Source organism: Neophocaena asiaeorientalis, unplaced genomic scaffold (assembly GCF_003031525.2).
Source record: "Neophocaena asiaeorientalis asiaeorientalis breed wild unplaced genomic scaffold, Neophocaena_asiaeorientalis_V1.1 scaffold399, whole genome shotgun sequence".
Lineage (NCBI taxonomy): Eukaryota > Metazoa > Chordata > Mammalia > Artiodactyla > Phocoenidae > Neophocaena > Neophocaena asiaeorientalis.
Window position 1 is genome coordinate 1,576,893 of NW_020173964.1, and position 16,744 is coordinate 1,593,636.

A 16,744-nucleotide genomic window follows, 5' to 3' on the forward strand; every position below is an offset into this window, starting at 1 on the left:
TAAATAAGAAGTATGTAATAGGTCATATGAGGCTGCCCTCCCTGTTACAAAGAGTCGCATATTTCTTCACTACAGACCTCGGCATGAGTTACACCTATGCCTGTTTCAACAGGAAATGCATTTCCCAACCTAAAAGGGGGTCCAGAGTACACTGCATTTCTGGTCCATGTGACCCACATCTGAGGTGTCTGGCAACTCTACTGTAAAGTGAGCAGGCTGCATGGAATTTCTGCCAAAAGTCTCTTCCAAATACTCTACAGAACCAATTCTGTCTGGGTAAAGACAATGGACTCCCTGAAGCTTCAAATGATGTAGAGAAAAGAAGTAATTTGGAGGAGGATCCTTCAAACCCCACCTGGAAATGATGAGCAACAAAGAAAATGTCTTGGACGGGCTCCTTTTCTCATAAGTTACTCCTCACTTATCTCATTATTAAGGGACAACAGGTTTGAACTCTCAGGTTAGGCAATTCTCAAATAATTAATAATTTACCTAAAGAGCTATCATCATTAGAAGTGTGTAATAGGTTGTACGAGGCTGTCCTGAAACAAACGCAATGATCAACTAAGTAATAATTTACCTGAAAAGCTATCAATCATAGTAAAGTACATCCAGTAGTCTGTTTCCTAAACAAGGGGGTGTCTGAGATGCATTTTTCACTAGTGATTTTCATTGCCTCCAAAAAATGAACTCGAAGGGGACTAGGACACCCTATATTCCTGCTGGACCAATATGTCAGAGTGATCCCCTTACATAAATCTTAAGTATATTCAATCTCAGTTTAACCAATATTCACATTTTCCTCTTAAGCGTTCAACTAGGAATTCATCTTTCTTTGAAGTGTGTACGTCTTTGTCTTCTCATTGTATCCATCTTTTCCCTTCACTCACAAAATCACACATTTGTGCGGTCTCTGTTTAAACACTCTTTTTTTTTTTAATCTTTACAGCTTTTTCTCTCTCCTCTTTTCTCTGGCCTTCTAGTTCTTCCTTCCCTGGAGAGTAAAAAGCTGTCTTAGCCACACTCCACAGAACGAACTCTAGGAATAACCTGGTACTCTTATTCCCACTGTACAACAAACTGACAAGGGAGCTGGCTGGCTGGGTGCCTACTGCTTTCCACAGAGGCTAGGCATCCTCTTCAGGATTCCCAAACACTTTGGGCTCCCACCAGCCGGGTTAATTTCCACACCTGTTCTGGCTAGGCTTGATATCCTGACTGAGTAATTTAAACAAATATTTAAACTGATGAAACACGAGTGTGAAAAGAGAAAGCACTGTTGTTTATAAGAAAACTGAGTGGAATGCTTGGGAAAGCACTGATAAATGTGAGTTACTAAATAAAATTCCTATTGATTTAGTGTGAGTGAGAAGATTCCAAACGTCGAGAAAATGATAAAAATCTAGGCGGATTGCTTCCAGTCCTTGCTTCACCTGTAAAAAAGCTAAAAGTGTGAAACAAACAACATAGTACAGTCAGCCCTACATAGCCACGGCTTCTGCACCCTCAGATTCAATCAACTGAGGATTGAAAAGTATTAAAAACGAACAAACAAAAAAATCCAGAAAACCGCATGAAGCAAAACTCGAATTCGCCACACTGGTAACTATTGATATTTATGCAGCATTTCCATTGTATTAGATATTATAAGTAATCTAGAGGTGATTTAAAATATATGAGAGGATGCCATTTTATATAAGGGACAGGAGTATCTGTGCATTTTGGTATCTGAGGGGGGTCTTGGAACCAATACCCCTTGGATACCAAGGAATGACTGTATAAGTATTGTTTATACTGGCTGTCTTATAAAGGGTTTACATCGAAAGGCTAGTCAATTTACATATATTTAGGTTAAATTAAAATGTTTAAAGTACATATCATTTTTTGGTGATTTCCTACTTGAACTTTTTCATTTACCAACTACTCATTCTTTCTGAATCAGATTAAAGGCTACGACAATTTTTTTCTTTTTCCAATTACTGATTGGATAAAATCAAGATCCAAAGACACTTGAGCTGCTCCTAATCAGAAGCTGATAGCAGGACAGAGAGATTCAAAGGGAGCACAGAAAAGAACTTGGCCTCCCCTTACATATATGAGACATGCATTGGCAGATACTGTCATGAAGAGGGATTCTTGAGATACAGAATCTGTTTTTCAAAATGAACTTTAGAATTGAAAATGTTAAAAGGAAAAAGCCAGTATCTTTATATAAGCACTTGCCTATTCTTGAGAGTCAACTGGAATACAGCTCACTTTCTATCACTTCTTTCAATATTTAATATTGAGTAAGTTTAGGGCTGAGGACCTCCAGACATATGATACTGTTAACTTCACTTTTAGACTATCAGTAGGCTGCCATTTTGATTTTCAACCAAGCTCCACCATTTCTTACATAAATAACTGCTCCTTAATATGTTTGAGAACAACAGGAAGTGAAGGAAAAAGAATAGGGTTGTACATGATTTTATGAAAGAACAAAAGAGAAAGATACCTCAGACCCAATTTGACCAGTACCTACACTAGGTACTGTGTAAAAAGGCCTTCAATCTTTATTTTTAGATTTTCAATTCATAAAATTTGATTTGACTTTCTGTCTTCCCTTGCTATTGTACTTAAAACAATCAGGTAATCCTTAGGGAAATTTACCTAAACCAGTTGAAATTAATCCTATAGGTAGCTTGAGATACCATTTCCTCAGGAGAAACGTATCTCGATCAAGTTGCAAAAGTCAACCAGACTTAATTAGAATTCCCTGTAGCTGCATTTTTGTTTGTTTTGTTTATGTTATATTTTTACATTTCTGTACTGCTTTGGAAATATTATTTCTAATGCTGAAATGTGTTTATTCAGTAATACGTGTTGTCTCTCACATACTCCTTTCCTCCATCCTTATAAATCGCTGTTCTAAATCTACTCAAGTCAGCAGAGGGTGAAGCAGAGGGAGAGAGAGAGGGGGAGGGAGAGGCTGAAAAAGAGAGAGAGACAGAGAAACAGAGCGGGACAGACAGACATCTAACACTGCTAAGCAGAGCTGCAAACTGCCCAAGGTTATAAAACTAGACTGAACTAATTTGGCCCCCATTTCTCTGTTTTCCGGCCTCAAGGGTTGCTTCCCTTGAAAAGGCTTCTGTGTCTCTTTTCCTACACTGACCGGCCCTGTGAAATAGGAAGATCCAAGGGCGGGAGGTGATGCATGGGGAGGGGCAGCCAGCGGAGCCAAGCATCACTCCACTCATGCAGAACTGAGGCGGGGGAAGGGAGAAATGGAATCGGAAGCAGGCAGGATCTAGAGCAGAATGAATCAGTCCTATTGGGAGTGTGAACATCTCATACATATAAAATTATGCATGAATCTGAGAGCCTGATACATGAATCCCGGTGAGCAGATCCGCATGTGGGAAGGAGAGGGCAAGTGTTAGGGGGAAGCTGAGGGGAAAGGCTATCAAGAGGGAGCATCCGTCAGTCTGTCTCTCAGGTAAATGACCCTGTCCTTTGAGGGTTAAAAAAAGCAGAAAGGGCAGCAAGACTAGAAAGCAATGTGAAGTGGGGAAGAATCATTGTGCCTCTCAAATTTAGCTTTCTTACTTTAGAAATTTTCAGGTCAATCTTATTCTTCTACTTCGAAAACATTCGAAATTGTTATTTAAAAATCTAGGTGGAAGCGCTCAATGGAAGAAGGATTTCTATACCCTAATTAAGATGGCTAAAAGTTATAAACGATATTCAGAGGGAGAAAAGAGCTCTGCTTGCAGTCAGAGTATGTGTGACCAGGCTTGGGAGCCTCTTTCTCCACATCTAAGTGGAAGTAACATCAACACCTCACAAGAGCTTGCGAGAAGAGAACAAATAAAGAGAATAAAGCGACTAGTCCAGTGCCTGGCACACAGTAGGTGTTCGCTTTCTACAAAGTGCTAAGTTGGCATGAAGGGAGGTGCAACTGCCAGTCAGGATCTGAAACCTGTTAAACAGAGAAGGAAATTGGGTGCTTCTCAAATTGGCAAATTGGCTTTATATTGTCACTAAGTAGGATGTTGAAAAAACCATGATGTGTTATATAGCTCTATCGAATGAAAGGGTTAGTTTCTAGCATAACCAGTATTTGAAAAGTCACAGAATGGGTGTCGCTCTAAGTCACTGATGTGAGCGAGGGACTCGGTTACAGGGATGCCCAAGAAAGCCTCGAACGGCTCCAATTCATGGACCTACGTGATCCATCTGTTCAGCCAATTCACAGAAGCCCGCTATCAGCATCCTGATCAGGTGGGCCAATGGGCGTAGCTCCATTCAAATTTTAAGTGAAAAATAATTAAATTGTAGAGGAAATCTGTCAGAAATGTAATGAGAGATTAACTTGGAGAAGAGCAAAAGAGAAAAAAAAAGTTTTTGGCTGATCGGCAGAGGCTCCCACAGGCAGCTTGTAAGCCCATTAATGACTTGGCCTCCGTCCTGGGTGTTTACTGATTCACAGCTTGTTTAACTTCTTGTATATTCCCAAGCATTCCCCAAAGTGTGATATACCTCATCTACTATACGGTGGTTTAATTTGCACTACAAATGAGTTTACTCAACCAATTAGAACTCCAAATACTGCTAAGATATATGCCCCAATTTTATAAAAGTGGTGCTTCACAGAAAATCTTATGCCAGAATTCCACAGGCAATAAAATTCAGCAGTGCTCAAACCCACAGATCCCTTAAATCAAAGTTCAGTCTTTTCCCTAATCAAACAAGAAATCCTCAGATGATCTCCAGAACTAAAAAGGACTAAAAGCCAATAATATATAAACAAAACCCACAAACAACTGCATGCTAAAACAATCTTCTCAGGTAGAAGAGTTTCAGTGAGCTCCTCAAAAGAAATAGAATATTGTAAAAATAAAACATCGGAAAGCATTTATAAGCCACATCAGGAAATATGCCATTTGACATAATCCTGAAAACAAATCAGTGGAGCATAGAAGGCACTCACAAATATTTAAGTTCTTCACTAAGTTAATGGTGTGGAAAATATTAGAGGTGAAAAAAACACCATAAGGAGAAACATCCCTTGTGGCGTAACAAAAATCGATTCTATCTCATCTGCTGTGTGTGTTATAAATGGCAATAAATGTCTACGGGATTGTTTATTGCTGTCCACCTACGGATGGAATTGGGATTAATACTTAATTAAACTAGAGTTCTGGGCTGTCTAAAATGGATCAGGACATAGTTTGTGTATTAATTACTCTTCCAAACTATTAGTAACTCAGAGGGATCTTGTCAGTATTGACCTTATGCCCTGAGAGGGAAACCGTGTATCTATAAAAATGAACCAAGGAAGGGGCTCCACTAATGTGGTCAGACTATAGCATAGAGTTCAATTGAAAAAAAAAAAAATCCTGGTGTTATATAAAGACTAAAAGAAGTGTGTTGCTTTAAATTTTCAATCAGCCTTCTTATTAAAGTACTACTCCCCCAAGGTTGACTGCTGGTCAGACAGGAAGTACTGGCTAATTCTCAAGTAGAAATGCTATAAATGAATTTGTATATATTCAGATACATATATATATCCAGATGTGTATGTGTATCTACATAAAAACAGGCATACACAAAAATTTTCCCTTTAGAAATTTTTACTTTCCCTCTCCCATGCTCTAAAATAACCCCCAGGTCACTTGAAATGTTTTCTGATTGGGTATCCAATGAAAAATGATTTGGGCTTCACCTGATACCCATCAATGAAGGAGCAGTGATCTGAAAACTCAAGTCCCCAACAACATCTATTTGGCATAAGATCAATGTGAAGAATGTATTTCTCAGGTGTGTTAAAATATAATAGAGAGTTTTCCTGAATTACTCACCCATAGGCTCCATTGCTAATCAATTTAATCGTCTCAAAATCACTTTCCCGAGGTTTCCTTCGAAGTTTCAGGGAAGCATTAGAGCTCTTGGAGACAAAATATGGATGTTAAAAAAATAGCTCAGAATTTAAGAAAATGATTTTAGCAGTAAAATAACTAATATTTGAATTGCATGCTCTATTGTTTAATATGTTAAAGTGCAGTATTCTAGCCAAAGGAACCTGGCGGACGGCTTTAAAGCTCAATTTTCCACAGCAGTGCTGATAAACTACTCCTCATGACTGGCTCAGTTTCATTTAAGTGAACACCATTTCCAGGAGATAGAGGCACCACGTTTTTGAAAATTCCTGATTTTTAATTTACCTCTGTAAACCATTCAGGTGAGCCTCACCCTAGTCTTTTAAAGTTTTAAGATTTAAGTCCAAAATGCCAAATCTTAATTCTAGTTTCAGCCAATCAGAAAAGAATGGGCTGGAGTGGCCCTCTACGGGTTGGTGGATCACGTGGCCTCTCTGCCACTGACCAGGGCATGTCCATTTCATTCCTGTGGCAACCTTTCCTGTTTGGAAAAGGTAGTTGGCAACAGATGAGACAGCCAGGCAGAGCATGCCTGTCTTTCTTTACTTCCATCCACCGTAAGTCTTACTTACCATGGTTTAGACACCAATTTTCAAAAAGATAGCTCTTTAAAAAACTTAGTTCAAAGGACACGAATAAACAAAGTTTTGTTTTGTTTTGTTTTACAAAATTTTCTCACGCCCCATGTATCTTAGCACTGAGAGAGGGTTAAGAGTCGTTCTGCTCCCTCCACAGAGACCAGAATCCCCTTCCCATAATTTTGGAAGAAACCCCATGACTCTGAGGTATATGCCATCCTCCCCCACTCAGTGCTGGCACCCGCCCACTCGGCTGCCCCACCACCTCTGGAAGATTTAGACCGAGCTTCCCACTGTCCTCAGTGCCTGCATTCTCTCACCATCCTGAGTGACTTCCGTATCTACACAGATAACTCAGCCAACGACCTGGCCTCTGGGCTACCTGACCTCCTCAATTCAACCAGCTCCTTTCTCTGTTTCTCCTTGGCCTCTGGCCATAGGACCTGGGTCTACTCATCACCTGCCAACATCCCACCTCAGAAAACATAATCCAAGACTGGGACCCCTTACTTGCTCAGCCACCCAGCTCCAACTACCCTCCACAGCTCCAGCTACAAGGCCCTGAACCAGCCCTCTTGTCTCATTAACTCCTCCTCACCTGAGTGACCTTACCTATGCCTATGGATGACTCCTAAGTCACCTAGACCATCCACCAAAAACTCTCCCTCTGAGGGCCGGAAGATCCCACACCTTATATACCATTGACTGCTCAACGGCCCTCCTTGGATGTCTCAAAGGAACTTCAGCTTAAGCTCATTCAAAATTATGGCAGTTATGATGAAACTAACAAAAACAGCTATCATTTATTTAGCATATGTGAAGCTGTCCTAACCATTTTACACAGACTACCTTATTTAAGCTTTTTTTTTTTTTTGGGTTCACGGGCCTCTCACTGTTGTGGCCTCTCCCGTTGCAGAGTACAGGCTCCGGACGCGCAGGCTCAGCGGCCATGGCTCACGAGCCCAGCCGCTCCGCGGCATGTGGGATCTTCCCGGACCGGAGCACGAACCCGTGTTCCCTGCATCGGCAGGCGGACTCTCAACCACTGCGCCACCACGGAAGCCCCTTATTTAATCTTTTATATCTGTTTTACACTTGAGGAAACTGAGGCACAGAGAGATTTTTCTTTTCCCCAAGCTAGTAAGAAGTGAAGCCAGCTTTGAAATCTGGAAACCTGACTCCAGAGCCTGGATTTTTAAGCCCCCAGGCTACACAGCTGCCCCTCTTTCCTGACCACCCCCCGATGCTGGGGGTGGTTCATCCTGGTTCCTCTTCTGCTATTCACAATTAGGAAGAATGGCACCAGCATCCAGGACCTCTCATCTGTGTCACTGCTGCAGACTTTCAAATGGCCTCCCCAGGGTCACTCCAGCTGGCTTTCCTCACCTCATCTACTTCCTACACTGCAATCAGTGTGATTTTTTTTCATGTTGTTACTCTGTTTGGGTCATCTCCCTATCTACGCCCCCTCATCCTCCACACACATCCATTTCCTCCACAGTTCATCAGCTTCCCACTGTTCTTTGCTTTCGTTTTTATTTTTTTTTTTGCGGTATGCGGGCCTCTCACTGTTGTGGCCTCTCGCGTCGCGGAGCACAGGCTCCGGACGTGCAGGCTCAGCGGCCATGGCTCATGGGCCCAGCCGCTCTGCGGCATGTGGGATCTCCCCGGACCGGGGCACGAACCCGTGTCCCCTGAATCGGCAGGCGGACTCTCAACCACCGCACCACCAGGGAAGCCCCCCCACCGTTCTTTGAAAGAAACAATTTGACAAAGATGAGCAGCAAGCACATCTGTGTCCAGTTTTTACCCGAGCTCTCTAGGCTGCACGGTCTCCCTCACTCTTAAGCCTTCAGATATACTCTCTCCCTTGTATCACATGATGGTCCCTTGGCCTGGAATGTTCCCTCTGCCTCTTCTCATCCTAGTAAGTTCTCACATCTCCAGTGTCCTTTCCTTAGGAGATCTTTCTGGACTGGTAAATCTCTCTTTAATGTTATGTTCCAGGAGCACATGGCCCTTTTTCTTTATAGATCTTACTCAAGTTTCTCATTTTGATTTTTTGTGCATGATTTCTCTTTATTAATTTGTTTCTCTTTGAAGAGAGGGGCTAAAACTGTATGCCTGGTGCCTTGCATATAGAAGCACAATAAATATGTGTTGAACAGATAAAGTAATTAACACAGCCAAAATCTCCACATGCTAATAAACAGAAAAACCAACATCATGTTTCATCAAGAAAGATACTTACTCTCACTGATTCATCTGTTTCTGGTGTTTCTGCTGTCCCACTATCATAGTTTCCCAGCTGAGCCATTTCTAAATTAAAAAAAAAAAAACAAGCTAAGTTTAAGAGAAATAGGACAATTGTAACTAGACAAGAGTACTATGCTAAAACAAAAGAAGCACAATTTCTCCCATATTAAAAAAAGAAGAATTTACTCTATACTCCAATGTACACATGAGAAAATCTTAATTCCAACATGGCAAGAACCAACGACTGATATTGATATTTTGAAATTGTTCATTTCATGCCCTTTTTCCTAGAACTCCATTTCTTATGAACACATAGACACAGCTACTTAGAGCTGGGTCTCTGCTCATGGTAGCAGGATTCACTGGCTGACACAATCACCACAGCTTGGAAAGGGTTTGGGGGCTCAATGATTATGCTTGTAATCAGATACTCAAGAGAGGCAAGTTTCCCAGGCCCTGACAGGCATCGGAGATGCACTGACTACAGCTCAGAGGTGAGTCCCAAGTTGTCATGAGCATCCCTTGCTCCATTCCTTCACGTCCACTGAGAGCTAGCCCTCCTAGTACATAAGAATCCACAACTTTTCAGAAAGGAAGCAATAGTAGTTGTTAAGAGGAGTTTGGAGTTGAAAAGACTCGAGTTGCCACCACTAAGAGCACTTACTGGTGGCTTTTTAACCTTGGGTTCTTCCTCTGTAAGATGGGAACAATATTGTTCATCTCTTGGAGTTCTTTATGAGTATCACATGTGATAACGCATGTAAAGCTCTTAGCATGTTGACTAACAAAAATTAAGTGCTCGCTGAGTGTTGATTGTTATTTATTACCATTAATTATATCACGTAAAGTAGTCAGTACTAGGCTGGATGCCACATGCTTGACGCCAGCCTAAATTCTACCCTCGTGGTCTAGTTAAGAGACAAAGCATTTCATTGCTCAACCTACATTGGAATGCATCCTTAAGTCTATATAAGTAAATGAGAAAACCTAATTTATTTTACCGTTCATTTTGATTTTTATCAAACAATGCACACTTAAGAAAAACCAAAACATGTTTTATTAAAAAAAAGAACATGAAAAAATTTTCTCCAAAACTTTAAAAGGGGGTTATCGCTAAGTGGTAGTAGGATCACAGGTAATTTGAATTTTCTAATTTTTGAAAATCAAACGTGTATAATAAAAAGTTATAGTTTTGGGCTTCCCTCGTGGCGCAGTGGTTGAGAGTCCGCCTGCCGATGCAGGGGACGCGGGTTCGTGCCCCGGTCCGGGAAGATCCCACATGCCGCGGAGCAGCTGGGCCCGTGAGCCATGGCCGCTGAGCCTGCGCTTCCGGAGCCTGTGCTCCACAACGGGAGAGGCCACAACAGTGAGAGGCCCGCGTACCGCAAAAAAAAAAAAAAAAAAAAAAAAAAAAAAAGTTATAGTTTTTAGTTACATATTTTTGTGTGCATCTAATATTATTTCTTAGGCTCTCAGAATTTTATGTATTCATGTTCTTATAAATATAATCATCCTTTTTTGGGAGAGATTACACATAAAACACATGAAGCAAAGCAACAATGGAGTGTTGTCTTTAGAGAAAAATGAACTCCAGAAACTAAAATAACTGGAGATTGACACTATCCCAGTTTACTTACAGAGGAAGTTCGGGAATTAAAAATGAGCTCAGTACACACTGTGTGCTTTCTTGGTGTCATTCAAATGACCTCAACGTCCTATGTGACTAGCACTTTAGATTTATAGACTAGGAGACAGACTATAATGTATTCAGTTGCAGGGGCTCAAAGGGGCAATTCTACTATTATTTATTTATTAAGCATTATTACATCTTAGGTGCAGAGGTGAACTCATATAATCCTAAAAACAACCCTATGAATAGGTACCATTATCCAGTTTTTACGGAAAACACTGAGGCACAAAGAAGGTCATCACAGCGTGATCAAGGTCACACAGTCTGCACTGACGCTCTGGGTAGTCCCATTCCAGAGTCCCACTCTTAACCTTCAAATGTCAGGCTTTAGGTCTGCTGGTGTCCATGATGACAAGAAGGGAAACAAGTGTAGATCAGCGTTTGCAATAATCACATTTTAAGTGATTAGAGCAAACAGATTAAAAATTACCCTCAGATCTGAATCAAGAAAATTAAGTGTTAAAAGTTAAAAACAACTCCCAGTGATAGACTGGTAGAATGAAACATGAAACTTGTCAAAAATCACTATTAAAGTGTTTTAAAGACAATAAAGGCATATAAATGGGCCTCAGATTATTCACCTACCAAAGGTTCAGCCTACAATGATATTTACTACCAGGTAAGAAAACTGTGAAGAGCTCACTCAGTCTACGATTCAAAGGTTGACACAACTAACTGCCGGCGTGAAGAGTCACTATAATATACTTTGACAGTCTCCCCCACTCCAATTACTTTCATAAAAAAACAAATTAAAAGATGGTTCTGTTTTAAATAGAGTTCCTGCTAAATAACTATTATCTGGGAAATACATAGTATTTGTAAGCAGTGGGTAGTAATGGAATGGAACCAAGAGTCAGCTTTTGAAACAGGAAGCTAAGGCATCATTTTGTAATGCCTGAAGAGATTTTTAAAACTCATCTAAATACCATTAAACATCTGCCCTTTTTATTTCAGTGATTTAAACCATTTCTGAAGACTCATGATTCAAAAAGGTAAAGATGGTAATTTAAAAGCTATGGGGAAAAAAATCTCTCCCCAGGGAACTTTTCAGAAAAGCAGCCACCAGACTCTGATAAGTGATGAATCTGTTGTGGTACTGCTTTCAGTACAGTATAAATTTATCTGGCATTATCTCCCGGTAACGCATGCATCATTTCACTGGAAGCAAAGATTCGATGGCCGTAAGAGCAAATAAAGCAGAGGAAATAGGAGAGCAGGCAGAGAGAAGCAGGTTCCCTGGCTGTAGATGGGAAAATATCTGCCAACAGTTAGCATGATCACAAACAACTTAGCATATAACACTTTGCAAATTCAACTTAATGACCCAGGAAGACAATTTTGAATAAAGGAGTCTATGATTGCTTTTGAGTCTTTTCAGGCAGTATATAACCTAAGTGTTTTAAATGACAATCCCAAACAATAATGAACAGGAAAAGGTGGTGGAAGGAGTGGTTTCCCAATATCAGATTTGAAAAAAAATCACGAACAGGGTGCTTCCTCTTCTCTGCATTTAATAGCATTAGACCTATTTTTTTTTTTTTTTATTTGAATCAACCAGGAATCCTTGTATAAGTTCTAAAAAACATTTCCCCCCAACTGGCTCTCCAGTATATTACTATTTTTCATACCTTTTTGAGACAAGTAAGTAAAAATAGATTTACGAACACTGAACCTGATTTAATCATCAGTTATCAGTTACCTGACTCCCAAATTACATTTAAATGTCACTTTTAAATTAAATGTAATTAATTCATTTACCAATATTTTCAAAATGTGCACCCTTGAGAAGAATCCAAAGGAGCTCTGCAAGAGAAAAAATACCCCCAGAGAAGATGGAAATCTAAACCCTTCTTGGATGCTCTGGAATTGTTAGGCTGATAAGACTCTAGGATTTCAAGGTCTCTTCCCTACTCTAGTTAAACACAAAATTCAACATATAGTTCTTTCCTTTAAATCACAGTTGGTCCCCAAATTTGGCCTTTTCAATAGATAAAGCCAAAACATGAGGAAGAAATAAAGACTTGCCACTAAGTTTTTCCATGAGGCCACGGTACCTGAGCAAGTAAAAGTTTAGCCCAATCAGGGTACTCACCTTCCAGAGGATCTTTATTGAGACCCAGCTGGCTAATGATGTACCTGGGAATGTCAGTTTTAATACCCTGTCCTTCTTTTGCATGGCCTTCTGCTGCTTCCAATAGGTAGTAAAATTCTTCAGGATCAAATTCCTAGCAGAAGACAAACAGAGATGGATACTTCTTCGAGCCAAAATTGTCTGCGGTTTTATTACATAAACCACATTCACAGTAAACTTGCTGGATATACATGGTAATAAGTTATTTATACAGAAAGAAGGCAGATGGATTACTTCATTTAAAAAGCATGTAATTTTCAGTTCATATTCAAAGCCTAATCATATTCTAAGACAATACATTTCAGTACTTGGTAACCCAAAGATAATTTCCATTTCCAACTTCCTTGTAATGTGACTTTGAAGGTACTAGGCTCCACTTAAGATATCTATCTTATTGAAAATGAACAGGTCGGAATTTTTAATTGTGCCTTTTTAGTAAAGTTTTAAAAATCTGTGAATCTCACCCAGAAGATTCAGTTTCTCTCTCTATACAAATAGCCACAAGAGAAATAATGTTAGGATGCATTTTTCTCAAAGGTTTTGTAGGAAACTCCCTTGGTACAGAGGTGTCCAAAAATATGAGAAAGAAAAATCCCCAAATTTTATCACCGAGCTCTAAAATTAAGTTATTAATATTCACATAATATGAACATTAAGAAAGAAAAATATGAAATTAGTAACTCCAGTTACCTCTGTCTTCAGTAAAAATTTGGGAACACGTTTTTCCTAAGTATTTTATTTTATTTTGCTGTCTGTTGCTTCTAGTATGTAATAAAGATCTTAGGATCACATCACTCTAGATGGATGCCGCGGATTTATGTGTTGTAAACAATTATAGATTTAAAGCACAGTTACTGTTTTCAGTTAGATTTCCTAGATCCTCCCACTCCCAGAATTTTTCTCATTTTGATTAGTGCCCCATATAGGCAACTGTGGAATCTCAGTATTTCACCTGAGAATTACTCAAGTATTTCGCCTGAGAATTACTCAAGTATTTCTAAAGGCCATATGAAAAAGCATGCTACAAACAGAGTAAAGCCAAACCATTGTCCACGCTCAGTACCCTTTACATAAAACTACAACCAGAGACAAGGCAAGCCTGGGACTACAGGCCTAAGATGACTGGTCGGGGGAAACATTCCCTAAAACTCTCAAACTCCAGTTTCATTTTAGCTTTAAACATCATGGAAAGCAGCAACATCTTCAGATCTACTTCTAAGCTCACTTGTTTCTATCTTTGATAGGCTACATGTACTTTAACTGTTTCTCTTCTGATTAAGAGTGGTTACTGTAAAAAAAAAAAGTCATTTCCCCTTTCAGGGCAACATCTCTCTTAGCATGTCTGCTGCTGTCCAGAGAAGCAAGTTTTGATGCTAAATGGTATTTTCCTCCAAATTGAACAACTGCAGGGGAGTACAAGCCTGTGGTGCATAATTCAAAAGGTACAACAGGAAGAGCAGGAAAAACTCAGACTTCTGCCTGTATCTGCCAGTCATACAGTTCTCCTCCCCAGAGGCACCCTGAGTATTCTTCTTTCCCTTTATCCTTCCAGAGACACTCACTGCTGAATGATGCTTTTGATTCTGTGATTCCAAGGGTCCCGGCCATTGATGGAAAGCCTTCCTCCACCACATACCTACCTTTCTCCTCCAGACTCACCTTCCACCACATCTCACTATGCACAGGTATATGTTTACGGGGCTATAAACATTTCACTGTTATAGAAAACTATGAATCTTAATTAAAATAAGAGCAAAACCAAAGCAATAATCACCATGTCTGTACATATGTGTACGTAAAATTCTGAAAAGCTGTATTGTACTCGGTGTTATAAATAACTATTAGCGAAACTTAAAAGTGAGTTTTGACACTACATTAAGCCCCATAAAACTATTCTTATGTTCGAAGCTTCGTCTTTGTTCAGTGTTGACTGAAATCTCAATCAAAATTACATAAAATAAAGCAAAGATTTTAAAACAGGAAAATGGTCACTGACTAAAGAAAGTATAACTGATAAAACAAACTAATCTTGGAAAGTCTCATTCCTTTAGGTCTGGATAAGGCCATACTGTATTCTCCGAATGGACTGCTGACTAGCACTTATTTCGAACATGCCACATTTTAAAAGTAACAATTAGAACCACAGGTCACCGTATATCGTGTCTCTGATTTCCCTCTCTCTTCATCTTGGCACCTCCAAAAAAGTGGGGTACAGAGAGTGTTCTAAGTGAGCTACAACATAGAAATTATGCTGAGATAAAGTCAAGCACCTTATTTCATGATCATTTTTTAGGTTTGACCAGACTGTGATATGACTATCTCTTAACACAACACAAGTGCTAGAACTTTTACTGAAAACCAGACAAGAAAAAGCACACACGGCTGTTGTCATCAACATTCACGTGTCGCTGTTTCTCTTGACTCTTTCTATTTAGCTCTTTGAAGCCAAATGCAATTGGAGCTTTCTGGTGGTCCCTGCTTTCCCACAGTTAACAGTAAATAACAAAACCACCTCGAGGGGCAACTCACCAGGCACTCTAATAACCGAGCAGGACGGGCAATAACAATTAGGATCTTTCGAACTAGCTGTTTAATAAATGCCAATTCTCCACTTTCTGAACGATCATGAGCCTATGAGGAAGCAATGAAAAGAATGATGAGACAGAGCTGCTCCACTAAATGGGAAAGAAAATCAACAAAGCATACTAATTAGATAGCTGCAAATATCCAAAAATTAAGCGACTTAGAAAATACTTGTAAAAGATTGAGAAGCAGACATTATCTCTACATAAATGGACACTATTAAACGTCTATATCTACAAAATGGCTCTATCAGCTAAATTTTAATTGTAAAACTCTGATTTATTCTCTGTGTTAAAAATCAAATATTAGGGCTCTCAATGGGAACCGTGAGTGAAGTACACATTAAAAGTTCATGACACATTGAGTACATGGTACGAGTAGAGTGGGCAGCCGATGAGGAACCTTGATTTTCCAGATGTAACTTCTTAAGTGTATGAAATGGCTAACATAGTGAAGGACTGATTCTGTTAACCTGGGCATTTAACACATTCACGAAATATGTTTTATATATACAACACTATTAGCCTGTAAGTTAGTTATTTCATAATATGTAAGAAGTTGTACACTGCTTATTTCAAATGTTAGGTGAATACTGTTTATACTTGGATACATACATATGAATTTGATTTCACATAATGAATAAATAATACCTAGATACTCAACTCAGTAAAACTTAACTGACTCAAAATCTTCTAAAATTTTCTTTTACATGTTGCCTAACATGTGAAATCTAAGCACAAAAGATATCCTGAGGACAGAACTTAGTTTATTAACAGTCATTTTAATTTTCAATATTTTTTGAAGAAATGAGGTAAATCTGTATCAAGGCAGATATAAAACCAAAGTTTTAAAAGTTTAAATATAAACTTCTACACGTGCTCACTTTCACGCTTTCTTAATTTTTATGATTTGCTTTCCTTCAAGGATTAAAAAAAAGTATCAAGGTGATGTTGGTGCAATAGAACATAATTTCATAGATATGGTAATAAACATTTAAAATCATTCTCGAAGGTGCTTTATTCTGACAAGAACTAGCCTGCCCATAAAAAGAAGTGTCAGACCAAATCTATGAAAAATGATTGTACTTAGAAGTAGTATGTTTACTAAATTTAAGTCATTAAATCAAAGGCAACTTTCCAAAATGTAGGTAGAGAAACCATATACAGGAAAAGCCAAAAAGCTAACATTTAAAAGAAAAAACACAGAGAAAATGACCACTGGTGAATAACTGTAGAATAGAATGTGTTTAAAGACAGCCAAGTGTTAACTATAACTATAGGTTCTAGTAACCAGTAAGGATGTCAGGACACATACGAGGAGACATACATAATATTTAAACTGCCTTTAAGTTTTCTTTTCATTTTTTGTTTTGTAACAAAAATGGCTTTAGGAAGATACAGTGAATGCCAAGAAATAAGGTTATATGTCTTCTTTATAGTTTATCCTTAATCAAAACTAAACAGAAAATCTTAAAGATGAAGCCAAAAAAACCCACCTAACTTCTGGACTGACAATCCTCTTACTATAATAATTACTGCTTTATAAATTAAGGAATATAAAGAAAACCTAAAAAGCCTAAACATGT

At 39.0% G+C, this 16,744-nt stretch overlaps 1 protein-coding gene across 5 annotated transcripts in view; it reads right to left on the reverse strand.

Annotated features, from left to right (window-relative positions):
- Positions 1-16,744, reverse strand: part of MAST4 (microtubule associated serine/threonine kinase family member 4) — a 550,485-nt gene that overhangs the window by 39,924 nt on the left and 493,817 nt on the right. For 4 of the 5 annotated variants that reach the window (XM_024753080.1, XM_024753083.1, XM_024753082.1 and 1 more), the window contains 4 exons: positions 15,106-15,207; positions 12,538-12,670; positions 8,751-8,818; positions 5,844-5,929 (listed from right to left, as the gene is read on the reverse strand). In XM_024753080.1, coding sequence (XP_024608848.1) covers positions 5,844-5,929; positions 8,751-8,818; positions 12,538-12,670; positions 15,106-15,207 — 389 coding nt within the window. Of the gene's footprint in view, positions 1-5,843; positions 5,930-8,750; positions 8,819-12,537; positions 12,671-15,105; positions 15,208-16,744 lie in introns of those variants that run through there. The other variant, XM_024753084.1, reaches the window with a different exon arrangement.